The sequence below is a fragment of the Dipteris shenzhenensis genome, chromosome 9 (assembly GCF_047967505.1).
Source record: "Dipteris shenzhenensis isolate YYH24624 ecotype China chromosome 9, Dip_SZ_1.0, whole genome shotgun sequence".
In the NCBI taxonomy this organism is placed as follows: Eukaryota; Viridiplantae; Streptophyta; class Polypodiopsida; order Gleicheniales; family Dipteridaceae; genus Dipteris; species Dipteris shenzhenensis.
In genome coordinates, this window is record NC_141604.1 from 57,511,416 (window position 1) to 57,533,781 (window position 22,366).

The 22,366-nt window shown below is 43.8% G+C and overlaps 1 protein-coding gene across 4 annotated transcripts in view; it reads left to right on the plus strand.

The window, feature by feature from the left end:
• The window catches only part of LOC147898882 (uncharacterized), a 103,559-nt gene that overhangs the window by 33,849 nt on the left and 47,344 nt on the right, over window positions 1-22,366 (plus strand). For all 4 annotated transcript variants that reach the window (XR_015541521.1, XR_015541522.1, XR_015541523.1 and 1 more), the window contains exons 3-4: window positions 8,278-9,743; window positions 9,994-10,104. Coding sequence is in view for 1 of the 4 variants with exons in the window: in XM_087379086.1 (XP_087235212.1) it covers window positions 8,278-9,743; window positions 9,994-10,104 (1,577 nt within the window). In the remaining 3 variants the exon portion in view is untranslated. The remainder of the gene's footprint in view (window positions 1-8,277; window positions 9,744-9,993; window positions 10,105-22,366) is intronic.

The following is a 22,366-nucleotide window of genomic DNA, read 5'->3' on the forward strand; positions in this document are numbered from 1 at the left end:
TCCTCTTCTGGATCCTCTCTTGTCTCTTTCTCTTGCGTACGCTTCTCTTTTACTTCTGCATTTGCATCTCCTCTTCATAATCTGCAAATAATCTTCTCTGGGTAGTACACGATCTCTTCTGAATTCGAACTTAAATCTCATCTTCAAGTTCTGGTTCCTCTTGATGCTGAATATTCAAAATGCAGAAGCACCACTGCAGTACCTCTTCAGTGTCTCTTCATGCTTAGAATCCTCTTATGAATACTTAGCTGCTGAAATCTCTTTACAGTAACGTGCTCAATAAGCTTAAACACATTCTCAACAAATTGGTAAGTATTAAAACGATTCTCTCACCCAAATGTTTTCATTGAACTAGGTAGACCTTGGCTATGGATGATTTTGGGATGGAGAGCTACTTAGTCTATAGAAACTATAGACCTTCAATCTCTTTTTCCAACTCTTCTATTTCAGCCCTATTTATCTTATCAGACGCTCTACACGGAGGAGAAAAATATTTATTCTCTGTCCATACTCTACAATGAATACGCCTACTCTCTATTCAGTTCACACATCCATACACCAGTGTTGGCTGAATGGATAGCATTTACTCTTGGTTCTATGTTCATCGTAGAGTCTTGGGATGAGGAGGTAGAAGCCTCACCCTCTTGCTTGGATGCTTTGCCTTTCCCTTTTACAGAATTGGTTTTGACAATTTTGGCTAACTAATAGAGTAGGACATTTATGCCATGGATGCCTTGGCTTATGTTTCTTACATCCGAAACATTTTCCCTCCTTGATTAGCCTTTTCTTCTCATCGTCAGTCATGGAAGGAAATGGTATCCATCCAAGACGTGATTGGCTGTTAACATTTTGTACAATAGCTTTCTCATTTCCTTTGTTGAAGGGTTTACGCGGATTCAATTTCCTCTCGGCTATTTCAGCCAGCTTAGTGAGGTCCTTAAGCGTGGTCGGGTTAAACATTTCAACCTTGTACCTTACTTTTGGGCTTAAGGCTGCTAAATACTTCTTTCTCCTATCTTCCTCACTCTTTTCGGGTAACTCTAGAGAGAGTTTCCAAAATCTGGCTGTAAAATCTGCATTACTCTCATTATCGAACTGCCTAAACCTCTTCCAACGAAAGGTTAGGTTCTCTTCATGCCTAGGTGGCATGAAAGTGGCTTTCAGTTGCTCCATGAACTTAGCCCATTCATGAATAGGCTTTTTTCGTGTTTGTGACAAGGACCACCACATTAGAGCATCCTTCTGCAGATGCAATGTGGCAAGAGCAAGCTTCTCTTGCTCGGTCTTGTCTTGATGGGCAAAGTATAGCTCAAAATGACGAATCCAATTGAGGATTTTGTCAGCCTCCCTTGTCCCATCATATTTGGGAAACTCAATTCTCTCTCGCGGTTGGAATTTGGACCTCTTAGAAGGGGTACTCAACTCTTCATCCCCGAAGTTTAAAGTCCTCTTAGTCCCTAATCTTGTCATAATGGACTGCTCAATCATATTGCTAAGCTGGAAAATCAGCTTATTAACAGGAGTCTCCTCTCTTCCTCTCGCACTTGGATTATAATCCACGTGTACTGGGCTTTGAGTTGAAGGTGTGAACTCATTACCTTGTTCTTGGCTGGTCTCATTTCTTCTTTCATTACGAAAGGAGAACTCCCTATCAAGAGGTTCTTGAAGGAGAGACTGCTGTAGATCTATTTGTGGGTTATCATACTCAAGATGTGTATAACTCTCACCTAATCCATCCTCTTCAAGAGGGGGTGAAGGTGTTCTTTCTCTCTCTCCTTGGGGTAATGGAGGAAAAGGAATAAGTTCATTGTTATATGTCCCTTCCCCTTCCATTCTTTCCTTTTAGTAATACAAGAGAGAAAATGTCTTGCTGTAATTTAAAAAAAAAGAGGTTTATTTTACAGCAAAAGTCAAGTGTTGTAGAGTTGGTGGTACTTATCCGACTCCCGCTTCGTTTGTGTTGAGAAGACACTTAAAATGACCTCCTTTCCCTTCTCTTTTAAGCTTTTCTTCTTGTATTTCTGCTGTAAATTGGTACGCTCCGTTTGGGCTACTTGTTTTGAGCGAATTGGAGCTCTAGATACTGTTATAGGGGGTACTTGATGGGTGGATCACCCCCTTAAAATCTTATTTCGATCCGACTTTCCGTTGGGGAGAACAGGGGATCCCTTTTCCTCACGGTTTAAGGCTTTTAAGGGTACATTCACATGGGGGGTTCAGAAAAATCCCTTGTCTCAGAACTTCGGAGATCGGTTGGTCGTGATCCTCTTCCCCAACTTCTCTTGCGACTTCCGTCGTTCGCAACTGTCGCCCTCTTCTCGTCCCGCTCGTGGATCGTCACCGCTCTGATACCAAATGTGAAAAATCCACACTTTTTGAGAATGCAAATGTGTGCAATGCATGCAAAATTTGAATGCCGATTGGCCCTCCAATGGGAAAGAGCGCCCTCGTGAGAGTACTTGTTTCTTTTTTCGACCTACATGCAAGGTGGGAGAGAGCTGACGGATGAATGCAATGTGGTAGAGAGAATGCTACGTGAGATTTACAATGAAAGGGTGATACCCTTTCATTAATGTCCCTAGAGATCACTCAAGTTCCATCTTCCCATTTACACCTACCCTTAGCCTATGACCCATGCATCTACCATTCAATGCAGCTTAATGCACCCTTCCCTTCCTATTTCCCCTAGGACCTAGACAGGTGTGTGCACATTTTTATTAATAGAATAAGTATCACATGCCCAAATTCGATGCCGTCTGAAGCAGTGGCTCCAACTCGACTAGTTCTATCTACTCAGATGATCCACCGCCATAACAAATCGGTCGGTGTCCATCATAAATACAAATACATATTACACCATTGGCGTATAACATAATAATAATGTTTTAATGTCTACTAATCACAGATTAGTGATTTCTCTTGTCATGACAAGTTACGCTCATATTCAAAGCTATGCGAACATAGAGGAGTTGTATATCATGTCTTTGAATGGATGCGATGTTCTATTGGTTATACCTTGACACTATAGTGTAGGGGCTCTTTTGGACACAAGAAACAAGACGCGGACTTTGTCTCATAGAGGCAAAACCCATGTTTCGGATGCAAATTTCAAAGGGGAGTGTCTACCAGTTGTATCTGCTCCAGCCATTTCTTATGTAATGAAAAAGCATCTTTCAACGTACTTAGTTTTTGCAACATAAAAACAACCAGCTGAAGAAAGATCTAATCCTTCGAAGCTTCAAAAAGAGAGGATGGATTTTCTTTTTGAGTTTCAAGATTGCTTTCTGACTCCCTACCACAGGAACTACCTCCTAAAAGACCTGAGGATCATACCATAGATATAATCCCATGAAGCACGTTGTCAAACAAGCCTCCCTATAGAGTTAGTGCAGTCCAGCAGGAGGAGATCATGCACCAGGTAAAGGATCTCTTGGGAAAGGGGATGATTCAGCCAAGCTCTTCCCCTATGTTGCTTGTGCAAAAGAAAGATGGATCATGGAGGATGTGCATAGACTACAGAGCTCTAAATAAGTTAACAATCAAGAATAGATTTCCGATATTCAGGATTGATGACATCTTGGATTGGCTAAGAGGGGTTTACTATATTCAGTCGGATAGACTTGAAGAGTGGCTATCACTAGATAAGAATACGGTCTGAAGATGTGCATAAGACAGCTTTCAGCACCACATTTTGGCTTGTATGAATTCCTCTTCATTCCACTTGTCCCCTTTCTAGAATCACCTTCAATCTCAACATACTCCCACTCAGTTCTTTGGTCCTACCCATGATGAAAGCTGAAAGTTGAAACTTGAAACTGCAAGGCAATGCAATTTGCAAGTATTTTTAGAAATTAGTAGACTCAAAATAATTGCAAGTTCTACAATGTGACCTGAAGGTAATAGGTTCAAGCGTGAAGGCTCTAGACATGTAGAGCATTGATGACTTAAAGAAACCTTTCACAAAATTCAAATAGAGATATTGAACTTTGATGGCTGAAGCCTCTAAAAGTTAAAACTACATGAGCAGTGAGGAGGTAGAGACTTGTCACTCGAGAGGCTAGAGCTTGCAGGGATGCTTATACCTTATATGACATATATCTGCAGATTTCAATGTGCAAGTAATGCAAGCGTAAGGGCTGGAACTATCTTCAAAGTCCAGATTGCAAAGTTCAAACAAGACAAAAAAGAGAATTAAAGGTAAAATTAGAACTTAGTAGTTCGAAGTTTGAACAGGTTGTAGCACTTGCCTGCCAACTTTCAAGCGCCAAAGATAGAGAGTCCTCAATTCTAACAGCAGCAAGAAATTTACCTTCAAGAATCAAAGCTGATATTACAGTCTTATAGGAGAGAACTCAGCATGGGGGAGCCGGGGCTGCGCAGTGCAGTAGAGTCTAGAGTCTAGACTAATTAGTGTAGTATGCTGTAGCGTGGGGCTGCTTCAAGAGGTTTTAAGGTTCCAAGGTCGACTTCAAATTTATACAAAGTGAAGAAGGTGTTATACGGGCTGAAATAGGCCTCAATATTCTCGAAGATCGGGTGGAATCGAAGTCCATCGGATGCAAACCTGTATCTCTTCTCAGAGGGGGGACAAAGGTTGGTTCTGATCCTATACGTGGACGATCTGATCTTTACCGGTGACTACATCAGGAAAGAGGCTACTCAAAGGAGTTGTAGATTACAGACTTGGGATCTCTCCACTACCCCCTTGGGATTGAGGCAAGGCAGAACAAGGACATCATTTTCATTTGAAGTACCATTAGGAGATTGTGAAGCGGTTCGAGATGGAGGTTTGCAAGGAGGCAGTAACACCGTTGGAGCTTAGGTAGAAGTTGAGCATTCATGACTCTTCAGATCTGGTGGATGCAAGCAGGTATCGATGGTTGGTGGGCATCTAACCAACACTAAGTTGGACATCTCCTTTGCCGTTGGGCTCTTGTATTAGTTTTTGCAAAACCTTGGGAAAATCATTGGAAGGCAGCTGATGGGTGTTGATGTATTTGAAGGGTACTTGCACATACGGGATTACATACACCACGGGGAAGGAGTAAGGTGGATTCTTTGAGGTTGACTTCAAGGTTTTGTGCTTGAATCAGGGGCCCTCTCTTAGAAATAAATTTAGTTGCCCTTTCTTCTACAGAGGAGGGCTGCTTGCTCTGCAGCATGTGAGACGTTGTGGCTCAGGTGGATACTTGAGGGTATGGACGTGACTCATAAGGAGGCGACGGTGGTCATGTGCGACAACCAGAGTTGCATAGCCATCGCGAAGAACCTAGTGTTTCATGCACGAACGAAGAACATTGAAGTCCATTACCACTCGTATGGGAGCTCATCATCAACGACATCATGGAGCTTCGACTGCCGACAATCTTTCCGATGTATTCACGAAGGCTCTCCGATAGGAATAGACGGAACACCTCATTCGACACATGGATTGGACCACAGTGGTGTCATTGAGAGGGGATGCTGGAAGCCAATGCCCCCCACCTGTGAGATCCCATATGAGGACATTGGGGTCATAGACTATGAGGGGGAGGGAGAATGGGGGACTGTTATGGGCAAGACAGTAACATGGAGGGCTGCATTACAGGCCACAAAGGGCAGGGACAGCAGCTCTCCCTGGCAGCCCCTTATATATAGTCTGCCCAGGCGGGTTTGTTTGGGACAGCATAGGGGCCGGTTTGCTAGTCGGCCAGCCCCCTAACAACCGACCCTTGTGTCATGTGCGTAGTGTACCTAGGGTTAGATAGTAGGCTAGCGTGTGTCTAGGGATAGCAAAGGGCTTGATGGCTATTTCTAGCCGGGATTGCTATATATAGAGGTTGCTTTATATATAGTGCTCGCTTTATATTGAGGGGCTATTCATAGCGTCATGCTATTTATAGTGAGGTTTCCTTCTATATACAGGAGGGCCAATGCTATTGTGGCAGTTTAGTTGAGCGCTCCTCAATTGATGGTTGGGCTTGGACCTGAGGCCAAGAATCTAGCCATCACATGGCAGATCATACGATTGCGTATCGAAGGTCTTCGAGATGGGCTCAAGTGGTATGGGATGCTTGGGTTAGATATAGGCCTATGGACGAGTGGAGCTGTAGCCCATGTGCTTAGGGGTGGACAGGGGGATTGAGATTGCCTGTGATTGGTTCTGGTTGATTGGGGTAGGGATTCCGTGTGGTGTTGGTGTAGATCCTGCAGGGTCTTGTCACCCTGGGTCGGCCATCTCTAGGGGCTGCAAGCCCCCTATAAATACCCCCCCTTCCCCTCACTTCTCTTGCAGCCACAGAAGCCATCCAAGGCAGTGCGGAGCAGGAGAAGACACACTAAGAGTTCTCAGTTTGTAGTCCAGCACTTGCTGGTCCTTTTGTGCTCATTCTGAGCTGTGTTTTGCCCACTACTTGGTGGAAGAATAAGATCCGAGTTCTCTCTCTTGTTTACACTGTTCATACTCTGTTCTTTGAGTGAGGTATTCAAGTGTGGTCTGCATCATTGAGTGTGATGCGGAGCTGTTCCTTTTTCGCATAGGTTGTGAGGTTAGAGAGATTCTTTCCTTCATTTTCACCATATCCGGCTCCCTATTGGGCACTAGTTCTCATTTGGAGTACAAATTCTTGGACAGATTTGTTCTCCGTTTGCTTCAGATTCTTTAATTGAGTTGAGACATCCTCTTCATTGATCTCCTTTCTATACCTTCTTAGGAAGGCTTCTTTTATTTCTTCTAGTTTTGGAAATGACTTAATGGATACTGATTAAACCTGTTGGGCTGCCTTTGTAGGGTGCACAGGGTGTAATCTATATAATCCTCCTCCCTGTTACACCCGTTTACCAAACAAAATCAATAAAGGCTCTATGATGTGCACTAATTCAGGGCCGAGTATATTCAGAGGTAGAATTGCCCTTGCTCTCAGGGCTGGGTCTATTCAGACAGAATTTCTTTTGAGAGGGTCTAAGTAGTGCATCAATCTGTGGCTGGTCCTTGCTCTGTCTTAAGCATTATGCTGGATGCATCCCCAAAGGCTCTCGATGTTTTTGCTCCGTTGCTGCTGCTTGGCCATGCTCCTATAGTGCGGCATATCAAGCAGTGTACTTATGTTTCTTTCGTTTGCTCATCGTTTTTTGTGAGACAGATCGTCATTTTCCAATGCTCATTATGCTCATTCATCCACTCTGCTTTTGACTACAAATAATGCATTAGTACCTTGACCACTGGTGCCACTTTTGGTGGCAGCCTGGATGAAATACCTTACAATTTTAAACATTCAAAGTGTGTCGAGTCTAAGCGCCATAAGTTTCTACTTTGTGGTCCCACTGTGATGGCCAAGTGTTGATTCTCTTTTCTATGCGCTGTATTGGCTATCTACTCCTTGTGTGATTGCTGTTTTGAATCAGAGGTTCGCAAGAATCAAGGTGCAACATGAGCTCGAGAATTTGTGTTTAGTGGGTTCTGGAGTGAAATGGTGCTTACAATTGAGGAAGTTTCCAGATAATTGTCCTTGTGGTGTCCAGCTATCAAGGGAAGAAGTTATCCTGCCGCCTGCTTAATGATAATCGTGGTTTTGTGCTAGTTCTTTGAATATCCTGAGGGTGTGGCTATTCTTTGTTAAGCTATTCAAAATGTAACCCCAGCGTTGAAGTGTTGTGCAATATCAACCTCCAAAGCATGCCTGTATGCTTGCTCAATGGAATGCTATTCCATTGCACCATTTCCCTTTAGAATCACAACAAGCATCCAAAAGGTGGTCGCATCGAATTGGGGCAAGCTTGCATCACACACGTGTAACAAAGCAAAGTTCCTATGTGCCATTGCTAAATCTGCAATTTGTTATGAGATAAAGAGCAGCAATGCCATTGCTTGATTCATTATTCTATGAAAAAAACCCGAACCATTATTCCATAGGAACTCATGAAACTGTAGTGAACTTTGGCAAAATGACAGCTTGCTATGGATGGCTGGCCTTACATATTTATTGTTGCTGAGCTTCTGTCAGGGAGATTCTCTTTGAGATCACTCGCCTACATGGATACTCGGGTATTCTCCCTGGGCCTACACATACATACTTCTATATAGACATAAATGAATGCATTAAAATAATAGATGTAAGAAAGCAAGCAAGCATGCATTTATGTACATACATATGTCTTATGTGTGTGTGTGTTGCAGTTCATGGTTTGCTGATAGTCTGCATTCTTGTTGTTTATTAAATGTAGTAAATAATTCAGATGCATTGAATGAAGAGCTATTTCGATTGCTGCGTTATATTTATGTGAGTCACTATCCTGCAGGGTCCAATTTATCAGCAATTTCTGGCAATAGTTTGGCTGGCTCTAGAATAACGATTACAAATGATGAAACTCATCAAGTGCAGATGGAGCTCTCGAAAGCTCATCCACAAGAAGGGCATACACAGAGTGATGATCAAGCCTCTGCATCATCTTCCATCAGTACCTTGGGCCAGGAGAACATATCTGCAAGTGCTGTGCAAAAGCCAGCAGATATGACAGGTGTGCGCTTGAAACACAAACAGCTCACACGGGCCATACAGGATCTTATACTATCCAGTTCTGCTACTGAGTGTGACTTGCAACCAGCTCACCCAAAGCCATTCATGAATGCACCTTTGCCCTGCGAAATTTGCAAGATGATAGTAAGAGATACAGGAAATGTCTTGATTTGTGATTTATGTGAAAATGTGTATCATCTGCGGTGCCTGCAGCCCTACCAGCTCAAGAGCATTCCAAAAGGTGATTGGTACTGTCCAAAGTGTGGTTTTGAGACTCAAGGACAGCGCCAGATTCCCATGTATGGACGTGTAAGGGAGGGCTTCTCTTTTTATCCAAGCTTGCAGGGAGGTGCTGGGACATTCCACTCTGCTGGAAGGAGTCCTGCACAGCTTCAAGCACGAACAGATTTGTCGATTGGCGCTATTAATATAGCTGCAAGAAATCCTTCTATGGATGCTGTGGACAGGCAAGCTGGAAGACATATGGCACGAGGCCCTAGTGATGGACAACGAGAGGCTGACAGGTCATCGGCCGTACTTGCTAGTGCTATGATGGATGGAAGCTCAAGAGATTATGACACACAACAAGGAGGGGGCACTTTTACTTCTCTGCTGGATAGTTTCACACAAGCTGAGAATCAACAACATTTAAATACATTGCAAGTTTCTCAACCTCTTATTCAGCTTCCAGCTCCACTACCTTCACAGTCTCAGATTCAAACTCAAGTACCTTTACATTCTCAGCTTCAAACCAGTGATACACCAGTTTATTTCAATTCACAACTTGGGCAACAGCCTACATTGCATTTGCAACGCCTTCCACAGTCTCAGTTTCAAGGATCAAAGGTTGCAGGACGTATGGGAAAGGTGTCTGGGAAAGATGGTGGGTTGCGTGCAAGTAGTGCTGAAGCATTTAGACAACAATCTAGAAGGGCTCCTACAGAGTTAGTGGGTTCAAACTCTCTCTTAATACCTGGGGCACCTAGTCTTCCTGAGCAGTTGAAATCAGGCACAACAGCTGAACGGTTTAGTGGAACAGTGCAGCAACTGGAACAAGAAGATTCTCACAGATTTGGCAGGGAAACTGATCATTTTGGAGTAGACTGGGTGGGTGATGTTGCACACAGATGTGATGGGAGAACTTTCTATACAGCTTGCAGTGTGGGTGGTTTCTTATATAAACTGCAAGATTGTGCGTTGTTCCGTCCTGAGACCCTAGGTGTCCCTCCGTATATAGCGAGGCTGCAGGTCATTTCCAAAAGACTCTTGCACTAAATGTTGGAAAATGTACATGCACTCACATGATCTCATTTGGAATCAAACTATGTGCTAAGCTGTTAATAGATAATTATGTAGGTGTGTTTGATTAGTATCTGGAGCTGAAGTTTTTTCTATATATTCTTTCTCACGGTAACTTCAACGCAGCCTTTGCCATTTTTCTTTTACTGCTTCTTTTATTCAGCAACTTTGACTTGATTGATATATGGTGCTTTTTTAGGAGTTGTGGGAGGATACTTCTGGTTCCAAATGGGTCAGGGTCAATTGGTGTTATTATCCCACAGATATCCCAATGATTGCTGGACGGCCTTCAAGTCCAGAGCCTAATGAGGCAAGTATTTTGAGGCACAAGTATATTTATCCCTTTTCTGCACTAGTCCAGCCTGGGACATTTTCTTTACATTTTAGGCTGATAGTGAAATGAGCTTTCATATATCGAAGGTAGTGAGTGAGAATAGCCTTGTTAAGTCATGCAGACCCACTTCTTCATCTATGAAGAACACCATTAGTTGATAGCAGTAGCGTTGAGTTCCTACTTTGAAAGGCGGCCATGCATACATGAAGCTTACTCGTAATCTTAAGCTTGAGCTAAAAGATGAAACAAGCTTTGGAATACAACGGTAGCAATGCAGGGACAACTACTTGTTTGATTGTGGAAGTTGTTTTTCCTGTTATCTATGGAATTGGTTGAGAAGTGGCTTTGACTTGCCTTAAACCTGTACACACGCGCACCCAAAAGAAGAAGGGGGGAGAGAGAGAGAGAGAGAGAGAGAGAGAGAGAGAGAGAGAGAGAGAGAGGTTAACTTCTGGCTGAAGGCCAAAAAAGCCTATGAGACCAACGAAAACTGAAGCCAACATGAGAGTACACTCCCATGGGGGAACTGGGGTGTCACACCTCCCCGGAATTATCGATGATGAAATGAAAACTAGAAACAACATGAATGGGAAGAAGCTCCAAGCGTCGGGAGAATCTTGTTCTGTTGTGTGTTGGTCATGAGTAGTCGAAGTCCTATGAGGGGCGACTCGAGCTGCTCCCCCCCCCCCCCCCCCCCCCGAGATCCCACACTCCCACTTTTGGTCGGCGCCTCTTCTCTGCCTCATGTGAAGGTGATTACACCTCCTTTTCCCGTGTGCTGCTGGAAGCACGTGCTTGCGGCTTCCCAAGAGCCTCTCCAGCCGACCATGTTTGCGAGAAGCGACTCCTTTGGCTCCTGACCTCCCTTGAGTTTGACGTGCCACGCACCAGCTAGTTCAGCTGTTGGCATCTTCGCCCTTGGTTGCCATGACAGGGTTCGCTGAGGGGGCTCCCTTGGCCCCGTGAGAGCCCCCCTTTGTACTTCGGTTGCAGCAGCTATTCGACTAGCGAATTTGCAGGTTCAAAGTTCCGTGTTGGCCTTGGACTCTTGCAGCGTTCGGGTTGGAGCTCCCGTTTTAGCAGCCTTTGGCTTCCTTTCTTTCGCCCTTGACACGTGCTCTTTCTCTTAGCTTTTAAGCTCAGCTCTTAAGCTTTGTTTGGGGAGTAGTATCTTGCTTGAGCTCTTGGCTGCCCTTTTTCTCGCACCTTTCTCCGCCTCCCTTTTTCGTTTCTCAGAGTGTCGGGGTTCGTGTTTTGGAGAAAGAGATCTTGGTGGTGACTTTTGTCTGGCAAGAAGGGCTCTAATGGAAACACCTTCGATTCCCTCCTCCTCTTGTTGATCTTCCCCCTCTCTGCCTTCTCCCCTTGCTATAGTCACTATCTCTACTTGCCTCCCTCTTTCGTGTGCCCACCGCCTTCCTCGCCCCTATTCGCTGTTGTAGCAGTCTCGACCACCTCTTCTTCTTTCTCCACCCGCACTCCTCCCCTAATTCGACTGTCTCTTTTTCTTCTTCCTCCACCACCCACTCCTCCCCTAAGCCCGATCTTGCCTCCTAGCCTTCATGCAAGAGGGGGCAGGGTCGCCGTCCCCTCGCCTCCCAATCAGATTGTGGCTTCCTCTTTGTTCCTCAACCCTGAAAACTCCATGATCTGTGAGGGAGACGAGTTCTCCACCATGTACTCTAGGTCTATTCTCCCGGCTTCCAGGCCCTAGATCCTGCCTAGGACAGCCCCTACTGAGCAAGTTTTGGAGGCTCGGGCCTTGGAACTATCTAGAGATTTGGAATGCATGTCCTTTGGCCCCGGAGGTAACGATGTTGATCTTGCAATGTCGGAAAGGGGGATCCGTTGGCTTGGTTGGCCCCACTCTCGTCCCTTCTAGGGTTTCCATTCTCCTCTCTAGGAGAGGAGCAATGGACCCCGTCGTTTGATTGTATGAGGGCCATGTACCTTCAGTGGCTCCCCTAGAGTTCCAGGTGGCTCTAGTGCCTTCTACATGCTCCTTTGCCATTCTTGGACCTTCGTGGGCCTTCTAAACTTCACATGTGTGGTTTTCTCTCTCATCTTTTCCCTTTGTTGAGATTTTGGACTGGTTTTTCAGCCTCCTTCAGCTGAATTCCGTTTTTCTTCATAACTCCTCACCCGTTTGGATTCCTTGACTTCCGTTTGGCCCGATGGCTTCCCCTCCGCCTCCCCTTCATAGTGATATGCTTTTCCCTCCGTGCGTTTGGTAGAACGAACAGAGCTGAGCACTTCTTTTGCGGGTCGAATTTGCAAAAGTGGCTTTTTTTGGGCCTTTTTGCTTCTACCGCCTCCTGGGCCTCTCCTCTTGCAAAGCTACAGCTTTTTGTTGAATTTTGAGTGGTCCCATGCGCTGGTTGACTGGTTTTTCTCAGTTTTGGAGGACTTTCCGGCGATGAAACTTCTCCAAAACCTTCTCAATGCATTTCTCTCTGAAGCACGCTTCTTTTGAGCCCAAGAACTCCCATTTCTTCGAGACAAAAGTGCTTCTTCAGTGGAATTCTTGCTGGTCGGCTCTTGTAAATGCTCTTTCTTCATGCCTTTGCACTCCTCTCTGGCTGAGAATGCAATTGGGCATTGGCTACTATGTCCTCTTGGCGATTGAGGACTTGGTTTGAGTTTTCAGGGCTTGGTGAGTTGTGATTTTGCTGCTGCAATTTCTTTTTGCCATAAGCTATTGGTTGGCCTCGTGTGTCGCTTCTTTCTTGGCTCACAGGTGCCCAGGCAGTGCTACATGAGTCATTCTTTGGTTGGGTACTTTGCTGATTTTATTTTGGAGCTTTGAAAAGCTTTGTGAATGCCATCTGGAAACCACTCAAAGAGAGTGCAGCTGGGGTGTGATTGCATCTAGACAGCCAATGGAATTGCACTCGGAAAAGAGAATGCCTTTGGATTGAGCTTATGGGTTAAGTATACTTATGTGATGGTGTTCTATGCTTGAAAGCCTTGCAAAGGCTTAGTGAATTGGGGCTGCGTGCTCAGTTGCAGGGAAGGTCTCCCAGATGCAACTTGTAATCATTTCACTGTGAAATATAAAGAAATACCGAAAGGGGCGCCACGGTGTTTGGGGCCAATCGGGTGCACTTGTCTATGTTTGTTGAGTAGGGGCATTCTAGCCTCCATCCTTTTTTCAGTGGTTTTGTTTGTGAACAAATGGGTAAATGCCAAATGGTGATCATGCAATGGTTAATGGTTGTGATATATGCTTTGTGAGCTGTAAATAAGTGCTGAAGTGATTAAAGGTTTAGTTCCACTGCCCTTTGAGTGATTAGAGGCTGGTTTCATTGGTTCCATTGCCGGGACACCACACACTCTTTCTCAAGAGGTGGGCCTTGGTAGTGTGGTGGAAGGATATCTTTGCTGCACTTTTTGACAGCTGAATATTACAACCATAAACATGGTGAGTACCCATGAGCAAGAGAGCTCCACAACTCCTCAAAGGAGAAGGCAGGAAAGCCTTAATGATCCAGCTAGTGTACAGCTGCAGGGAGCACGACAAATGCCTTTTGAGCAGGCCACACATGAAGCTACAACTGAGCTCAACGGTGATACTAGTTCTAGCAGTGAGTCAGATGATGCTACTATGTTGAATGCACAGCTTGCAAGTGCAGTGATTGCTTTGACTCAGCTGGCTCAAAATTTGGCTCAGATTGTGCAAACAACTGTCAAGAAGAAGAAGAAATCAAGAAAGCACAAGCACAGAAAGAGTGAGTATACACATGCATCAGCTTCTCATGGCGGACCGCACACTCATGCATCAGTTTCCCATGAGGGACAACCATCAAAAATGACTCAGAAAGTGACTTCCAAGAGAGAGGAATCACCCAAAAGAGCACTTGAGAAAGAGGTACAAAAAGTACAGCCAGTGCAACAGTATGAGCAGCCAGCACAAGGCCTTGGTTTGGGTACTTCTACTCCTCAAAATAATAATGTGCAGTCCATAAATGTGGCTCAACCACCTCAGCCATATTTGAGGCAGCAACCTGAATATTTTGGTACAGATTCTATCTTTGATGCTATGTTGATTTCACCGCCAATTGGGCATAGAAAGCAAGCCATGTATGACAATGTGGGAATGCAGCCAGGCATGCAAGCCACAGCATATGCTCCCATGCCTAATGTTCAGCCAAGCATGGCTCTCCCTAGTGAAGGGAATGCTGCAAATATACAGCCATCTTTGGGACAGACAATATCAAATGTGTATAAAGAATTTAAGGATGGTGGTTCTCATGTCAAGTTTGAGACATATAATGGAGTACATGATAGGTACAAAGCCCTCACATTCCTTCAACAGTTTGATGCTGCATTTCTTGGGGGTTTGTTTACAGAAGCATCCAAGATGAGGAAGGTTGCCACATTTTTGAAAGGCAATGCACTTAAGTGGTACACCAATCTTATGCTTCATGGAGATGCACCTGCTACTTGGCTGGAATTTAAGCAAGTGTTCTCTTCTACTTGGCTTACTCCAACTTTTGAAGTTGAAGTACTTTCACACTGGCATGACTTGTCATACAAACTTTGCAAGAATCTTGATGATTACACCCAGAGGTTTTGGGATGTTTTGTTGCCATTGAGCTCTTACAGGCATGTTTCTTTGAAAGAGCAAATAGAGAGGTACTGTTGTGGATTGCCTAGTGAGCTACGTGATTATTGCATCAAAACCAAGGTGGGTTCTATGACTCAATTAATTGAGAATGCAAGGACAGCATATGCATGTCTTGTAGACATCTTCAGGCCGTATCCTTATCTGATGGTATCCGCTTTTAAGGTCAATACGACTGAACATTGAGGAACCTTCCAACCGATCCAATATATCATCAATGCATGGAATTGGAAAACGGTTCTTAATTGTGACTTTATTCAAAGCCCTATAATCAATACACATTCTCCAATTGCCATCCTTCTTTTGCACAAGCAACATAGGGGAACAGTAAGGAGAATTACTTGGTTGTATTAATTCCTTTTCCAAGAGTTCCTTCACTTGTGATATTATCTCTTTCTGTTGTGCCTTACTGACACGATAGGGAGGTATATTAGGCGGTGAGCTTCGTGGAATTATATCAATTTGATGATCCTCGGGCTTCGTGGAAGGTAATTCTTGAGGAAGTGCATCTGAGAAACAATCCTGAAATTCTGAAATAAAAGGAGCCCTTTCTCTATCTAAAGCAGAAAGAGTAGAGCCTTCCTGAACTGGTTGGCTGTCCTCTTTGACAAAAATCAAGTACGCTGAAATATGATGCTTTATTACATTGGAAATACAAGAAGCTGAAACTATAGGGATGGACTCCCCTTTCAACTTTACATCAAGTACATGATTTTTGCCTCTCTGAGTGAAAGAAATCTTCTTGTTCTCATCTGCACATCAGTCCCCACCTTGTACATCCAAGGCATCCCAAGCAAAGCATCACACTCTAGCAAAGGCATAATGTAGAAGTCCTCTGCATCCTGATATCCCTGGATATGCATCCTCAACTTGCCAATGATAGGAGTGACAGGTGTGTTGAGTTCAGGGTTGGCCATATCACACATGCCGGATGGCCCCATTTCCTCAAGCTTGATGCCAAGCCTTCCTGCCATATCTGGAGTTATGAAATTTGCCTTTGCCCCAGAATCAAAGAAAAACAAACAATTCTGATTTCTGATTTTTTCCCATGCTCTGCACTTCTCAGTCTTTTTCGTTTCCTCTTCATCATGTGCATGTGGCAAAGTCCCAATCACATCTGGAAGAAGTCTTGCGGAAGGTTTAGGCCTTTTGCCCTTCCGATCAGCCTGTTTATCACCATTCTTATCATCATCTGACCTGTCTCTTTTCTTGAATGGGCAATCATAAGAGCGGTGTCCCTCTCCTTTGCATATAAAACATTTGTTTTGCTCCATGAGTGACTTTTTCTCTTCATCAGATAACTTGGTACGGCGCTGTTTATTAGGCTGTCCACGCCTTTGACCAGCTTTGAATTGGGCTTTTCCTCCCTTTTGAAACGATCGTTTGCCATAATTTTTATTTTCAGATTTGATGTCCTTATCCTGGTGTTTGGCAGCCCGTTTGTTGTCTTCTTTCTTGCTGTCCATAAAGCTCAAATTCTTCTCCTTTGGTTTGACTAATGCACCTGCCACTTTCAATAGAATGATGGACAGAATTTTTAGAGCACACAGAAAGTTTGTGGGCACTTTCTTCGATGACATCATTGTGTTCTCTAAAAATGAGCAGGAGCACAGGAAACACCTCACTATTGTGTTTCAAGAGTTGAAAAGACACAAGCTATTAATAAACACCAAGAAAAGTGAGTTCTTTTTTTACATGAGATTCATTTTCTCGGTCATATAGTGTCAAAGGATGGAGTCAAGATGGATCCTGCAAAAGTTGAGGCCATAAGGAGTTGGCCAATTTTGAAAAATATGCATGGAGTCAGAAGCTTTCTTGGGTTGTGTTCATACTATCGGAGGTTTATAAAGCACTTTGTAGAAATTGCTTCTCCCTTGCATGCTTTACAAAAGAAAGCTGTACCGTTTTGGTGGGGACCAAAGGAAAATGCAGCTTTTTGAAGAGCTGAAGCAAAAGTTGTGTTCTGAACCCGTTATTATCTTGCCAGATCTTGCAAAACCCTTTGCTGTAACTTGTGATGCATGTGGGAACAGCATAGGAGGCACTTTGATAAAAGATGGCAAAGTGGTTGCATATGAGAGTAGAGTTCTCAAAGATGCTGAATTGTACTTGCAGACATACGAGAAGGAAATGTTAGCAGTGATACATGCTTTGACCACATGGAAACATTACCTTGTTGGAGCTGATTTTTATGTGGAGACAGATCATCAGTCACTTAGATATTTTCTCACGCAGAGAAAATTATCTGAAAAGCACATGAGATGGGCTAACTTCCTCTCAATGTTTCATTTTCAAGTTGTACATGTGCCGGGTAACAAAAATGTCGTGGCTGATAAACCACAGCCTGAAGCAGTCTCCAAGAAACCCAGTGTTTCAGCAATGAGCATTGCTTACAACAATGTGTTAGATGTGATGAAAGATCAATATGTTAATGATGCTGATTTTTCAACTATTTATGATCAGCTTTCTGATGGTCAAAGGCATGATCACTATATGTTGAAAGAGGGTTTCATTTTGATGCATGGACGACTCTGTGTCATTGATCAGATGCGACATAAAGTCATAATGGAAAGTCATACTGCTCCATATGCAGGACATAGGGGAATTACAGCAACAATTACAGCAGTGGAGCAATACTTTTATTGGCCATATTTGAGGAAAGATGTGGAAGAATATGTGAGAACATGCATGGGTTGTCAAAAAGTAAAGTTTGACAGACAGAAGGCACCTGGGTTGTTACACCCTTTGCCAATTCCGGATCGACCATGGCAAAGCATAGCTATGGATTTTGTGTTTGATCTTCCACGTACTCCTACTGGACATGATGGATTGTGGACAATAATTTGCAGGTTTAGCAAACAAGCCCACTTTGTGCCAGTAAGAAAGAAAATTACAGCAGATCAAATGGCCAAATTGTTTCTGCAGCATGTCTTCAAGTATCATGGGATGCATGAATCCATAATCAGTGATAGAGATCCGAGGATGACCAGTCTTTTTTGGAGAGGGCTGTTTGAAAATATGGGCACTACGTTGAATTTTTCGTCATGTTTTCACCCTCAGTCTGATGGACAATCGGAGCAGGAAAACTCTACCATCTTGGATATGTTTAAATACTATGTCTCAGACCACAAAAGCAAATGGGAGCATTATTTGCCTTTGTTGGAATATGCTTACAATAATACGGTGCACACATCCACAGGTAAAGCACCTTTTGAAATAGTAAAAGATGCCAGGAAGATAGAGGGGTATGTCACGTGGGCGTGAAATTTTAAGTACTTTAATGTACTACAAGACCGTGACAACTTTGGTTTTAAAAGTCCAAGCAATGGCTTAATAATGTGTAATTAAACGCAGCATGATGCCTAGCACATAAGCGTAATTAATCCCTAGGCCCAAAGGCATTCCAAGGGATTAAAAGAGTGGTTGTTGGGAAATGATGATGTGGCATTTTTAATGGGCCCCCTAGAGGGCCATGTACCTTCAGTGGCCCCCCTAGAGTTCCAAGTGGCTCTAGTGTCTTCTAGATGCTCCTTTGCCATTCCTCGACGTTCCTGGGCCTGCTAAACTTCACATGTGTGGTTTTCTCTCTCATCTTCTCCCTTTGTTGAGATTTTGGACTGGTTTTTCAGCCTCCTTCAGCTGAATTCCGTTTTTCTTCATAACTCCTCACCCGTTTGGATTCCTCGACTTTCGTTTGGCTCGATGGCTTCCCCTCTGTCTCCCCTTCGTAGTGATATGCTTTTCCCTCCGTGCATTTGGTAGAACGGGCAGAGCTGAGTACTTCTTTTGCTGGTCGAATTTGCAAAAGTAGCTTTTCCAGGACCTTTTTGCTTCTACCGTCTCCTGGGCCTCTCCTCTTGCAAAGCTACAGCTTTCTGTTGAATTTCGAGTGGTCCCACGCGTTGGTTGACTGGTTTTTCTCAGTTTTGGAGGACTTTCCGGCGATGAAACTTCTCCAAAACCTTCTCAATGCATTCCTCTCTGAAGCACGCTTCTTTTGAGCCCAAGAACTCCCATTTCTTCGCTACAGAAGTGCTTCTTTTCGCATTTTTCAGTGGAATTCTTGCTGGTCGGCTCCTGTAAATGCTCTTTCTTCATGACTTTGCACTCCTCTTTGGCTGAGAATGCAATTGGGCATTGGCTACTATGTCCTCTTGGCGATTGAGGACTTGGTTTGAGTTTTCAGGGCTTGGTGAGTTGTGATTTTGCTGCTGCAATTTCTTTTTGCCATAAGCTATTGGTTGGCCTCGTGTGCCGCTTCTTTCTTGGCTCATAGGTGCCCAGGCAGTGCTACATGAGTCATTCTTTGGTTGGGTACTTTGCTGATTTTATTTTGGAGCTTTGAAAAGCTTTGTGAATGCCATCAGGAAACCACTCAAAGAGAGTGCAGCTGGGGTGCAGTGTGATTGCATCTGGACAGCCAATGGAATTGCACTCGGAAAAGAGAATGCCTTTGGATTGAGCTTATGGGTTAAGTACACTTATGTGATGGTGTTCTATGCTTGAAAGTCTTACGAAGGCTTAGTGAATTGGGGCTGCGTGCTCAGTTGCAGGGAAGGTCTCCCAGATGCAACTTGTAATCATTTCACTGTGAAATATAAAGAAATACCGAAAGGGGCGCCACAGTGTTTGGGGCCAATCGGGTGCACTTGTCTATGTTTGTTGAGTAGGGGCATTCTAGCCTGCATCCTTTTTTCAGTGGTTTTGTTTGTGAACAAATGGGTAAATGCCAAATGGTGATCATGCAATGGTTAATGGTTGTGATATATGCTTTGTGAGCTGTAAATAAGTGCTGAAGTGATTAAAGGTTTAGTTCCACTGCCCCCTGAGTGATTAGAGGCCGGTTTCAGTTACGATCCTTCAAAGGATGCATGCTCTCTCAGTGTCAATGAGACATTGAATACTTGGTATTTTGATAGTGGTGCTTCTAAGCACATCACTTCTAAGAAGAGCCTGTTTGCATCTTTGCATCCATCACCTACTAAAAAGAAGGTGACTTGTGCAAATAATTCTTCTTATTCAGTGTGTGGAGTGGGAGACAACAGCCTTACATCCACTGATGGCACAGATTTCAAAATTTTCGATGTTCTTTATGTACTAGGTATAAAGAAGAATTTGCTTTCAGTGTCCTCTCTCAATAGAGGAGGATTTTAGGTTATATTTGATGATGCTAAGTGTGCAGTCAGAGACAAAGAGAATGATTATGCTTTGATGTTGTCTGGCACTTCGTATCGGGGTCTTTTTAAGCTTGATATATATGAGAAAAGATCTGATCTTGCACTTTTAGTGAGCACTCCTATTGCTGCGATGCAGAATTCGGAGGTATGACATGCTAGGTATGGGCACATGAGCTATGGCAGCTTAATGACACTTCAGAAGCATGCTATGGTTGATACATTGCCTCCTTTGGAGTCACCTCCTCCTCATGCATATGAGGGTTGCATCCTTGGCAAGATGCATAGATTTTCTTTTAAGAAGGATGATGCAGTGAGAGCTACACGTAAGTTACAGCTCATTCACAGTGATGTCTGCGGTCCGATGAGGACACCGGCTTTTGGTGGTTATCTCTATTATGTTACATTCATAGATGACTTCACCAATTACACTTGGGTCTTTGGTCTTAAGGTAAAATCAGAAGTGTTTATGCATTTCAAGCAGGTTGTGGCTATGGTTGAGAATGAGACAGGGCTCAAGGTGCAGACATTTCGCATAGATAGAGGGGGGGAGTCTATGTCTCATGAGTTTGAGGCATTTTGAAAGGAGAAAGGCATCACGCATCAGCTTATAGTGAGGCTTACACCTTAGCAAAATGGCAAAGTTGAGTGCAAGAATCACACTCTTATGGAGATGGATAGATGCATGCTTATTAGTAAAAAGTTGCCTCACAGGTTTTGGCTCGAAGGCCTCATGTGTGCAAACTATGTTTTGAATCGGGCTCCCACAAAGGCTTTGAAGACAATCACTCCCTATGAGGCATGGCATGGGAGAAAGCCTTCAGTGGATCACTTCAAAGTTTTTGGTTGTGTTGCATATGCCCATGAGCTTGTGGAGTTTCGACATAAGTTGTCAGATAAGGCACTTAAATGCATTTTTGTTGGGTACAGTCCACAAAGCAAAGGCTATCGTCTCTACAATCTTGTTTCTCGCAAGATTTTTTTGAGTAGAGATGTTATATTTTCAGAGAATTCAGCACATACACATGCTGAATTTACTATTTCAGCTTCTTTCGATGATGTTTTTGAGGGGATGCTTCCTATAGCTTTTGGTTCCCCACCTGAGACTCATGTTGACAATTTGAATTTACAGCAACCTCCTCCTCATCCACATGCCTCGATTCAGCCACAAGCTGATTTTGTACCTCCGCAGGTTGTGGATGAAGTTGTCAGGCAGGAGATTCAAGAGATACACGCAGCCAAAACAGTCCTGAATTGGTTGCTACAGACTCTCAGGGAGAGTAGGCTTGAGGTCCCATTGCTTGACAGGAATCGTAGTGCAGTAAGGCATGTAGGGGGGGCTCTTTCAGTTGAGACAGCTTATGCAGATACTCTTCTTGATGAAGAAGAACCTGATTCTTTTGAAGAAGTAAAGGATAATGTGCATTGGATGCATGCCATGCACAATGAATTGCAGTCCATTGAGAAAAATCAGACTTGGGATGTTGTGGATTTGCCATCAGGTAAGCATGCCATTGGTACCAAGTGGGTTTTCAAAGTGAAAAGGAAGCCAGATGGGTCCATTGACAGGTACAAGGCAAGGCTGGTTGCCAAAGGCTATGCACAGAAGAAGGGCATAGATTATGAGGAGACTTTTGCTCCCACATCCTGGATGGCGACCATAAGGTCAGTTATTGCCATGGCTGCAAATTTTGTTTGGAATGTCCTTTAGTTGGACATAAAATTGCTTTCCTTAATGGGGACTTGCAGGAAGAGGTTTATGTCAAAGAACCTCTTGGATTTAAACTTTCTGGCAATGCACTTTAGGTTTGCAAACTTAACAAAGCTTCATATGGGCTGAAACAAGCCCCACGTGCATGGTATGCCAAGATTGATGCATCCTTGGCAAGTGAGGGGTTACATAATAGTCCCACGAAAAGCATCCTCTACATCAAGAAGGATGGGGGGATATTTTGGTCATCATTCTTTATGATGACATGTTGTCACGATCTGTGACGTATTCCTTTCTCTATTTCTAGACTTATGGATGGTTTGATGAATGGACACTTGTGGAAGAGTATGCCCTTTCGACGGGACACTTCCTATGAGGCACAACCCTATGCCCTTTCGACGGGACACTTCCTATGAGGCACAACCCTTCACAAGAGACATTCTATTGAAGAGACATTCCTATTGTAATGTACCCTCTCATCAAGGGTCACACCCTTCACAGGGGGTACACACCTCTTCATGCACATACACTTTGGAGTACACACCTTTTCATGTGTGACTCTTCACTCTCTATATAGGAGAGGCCCAATTGTATGGATGACACACAACAGCTACACTACAGACACTCAAGCAATATAATTATTCCTTGTTCTCTGCTATTTCAGTCTCCTTTCTGTTCCTTAGCACATTTCTAAATATAGTAAATCTAGGATTTCTTACAGTGGTATCA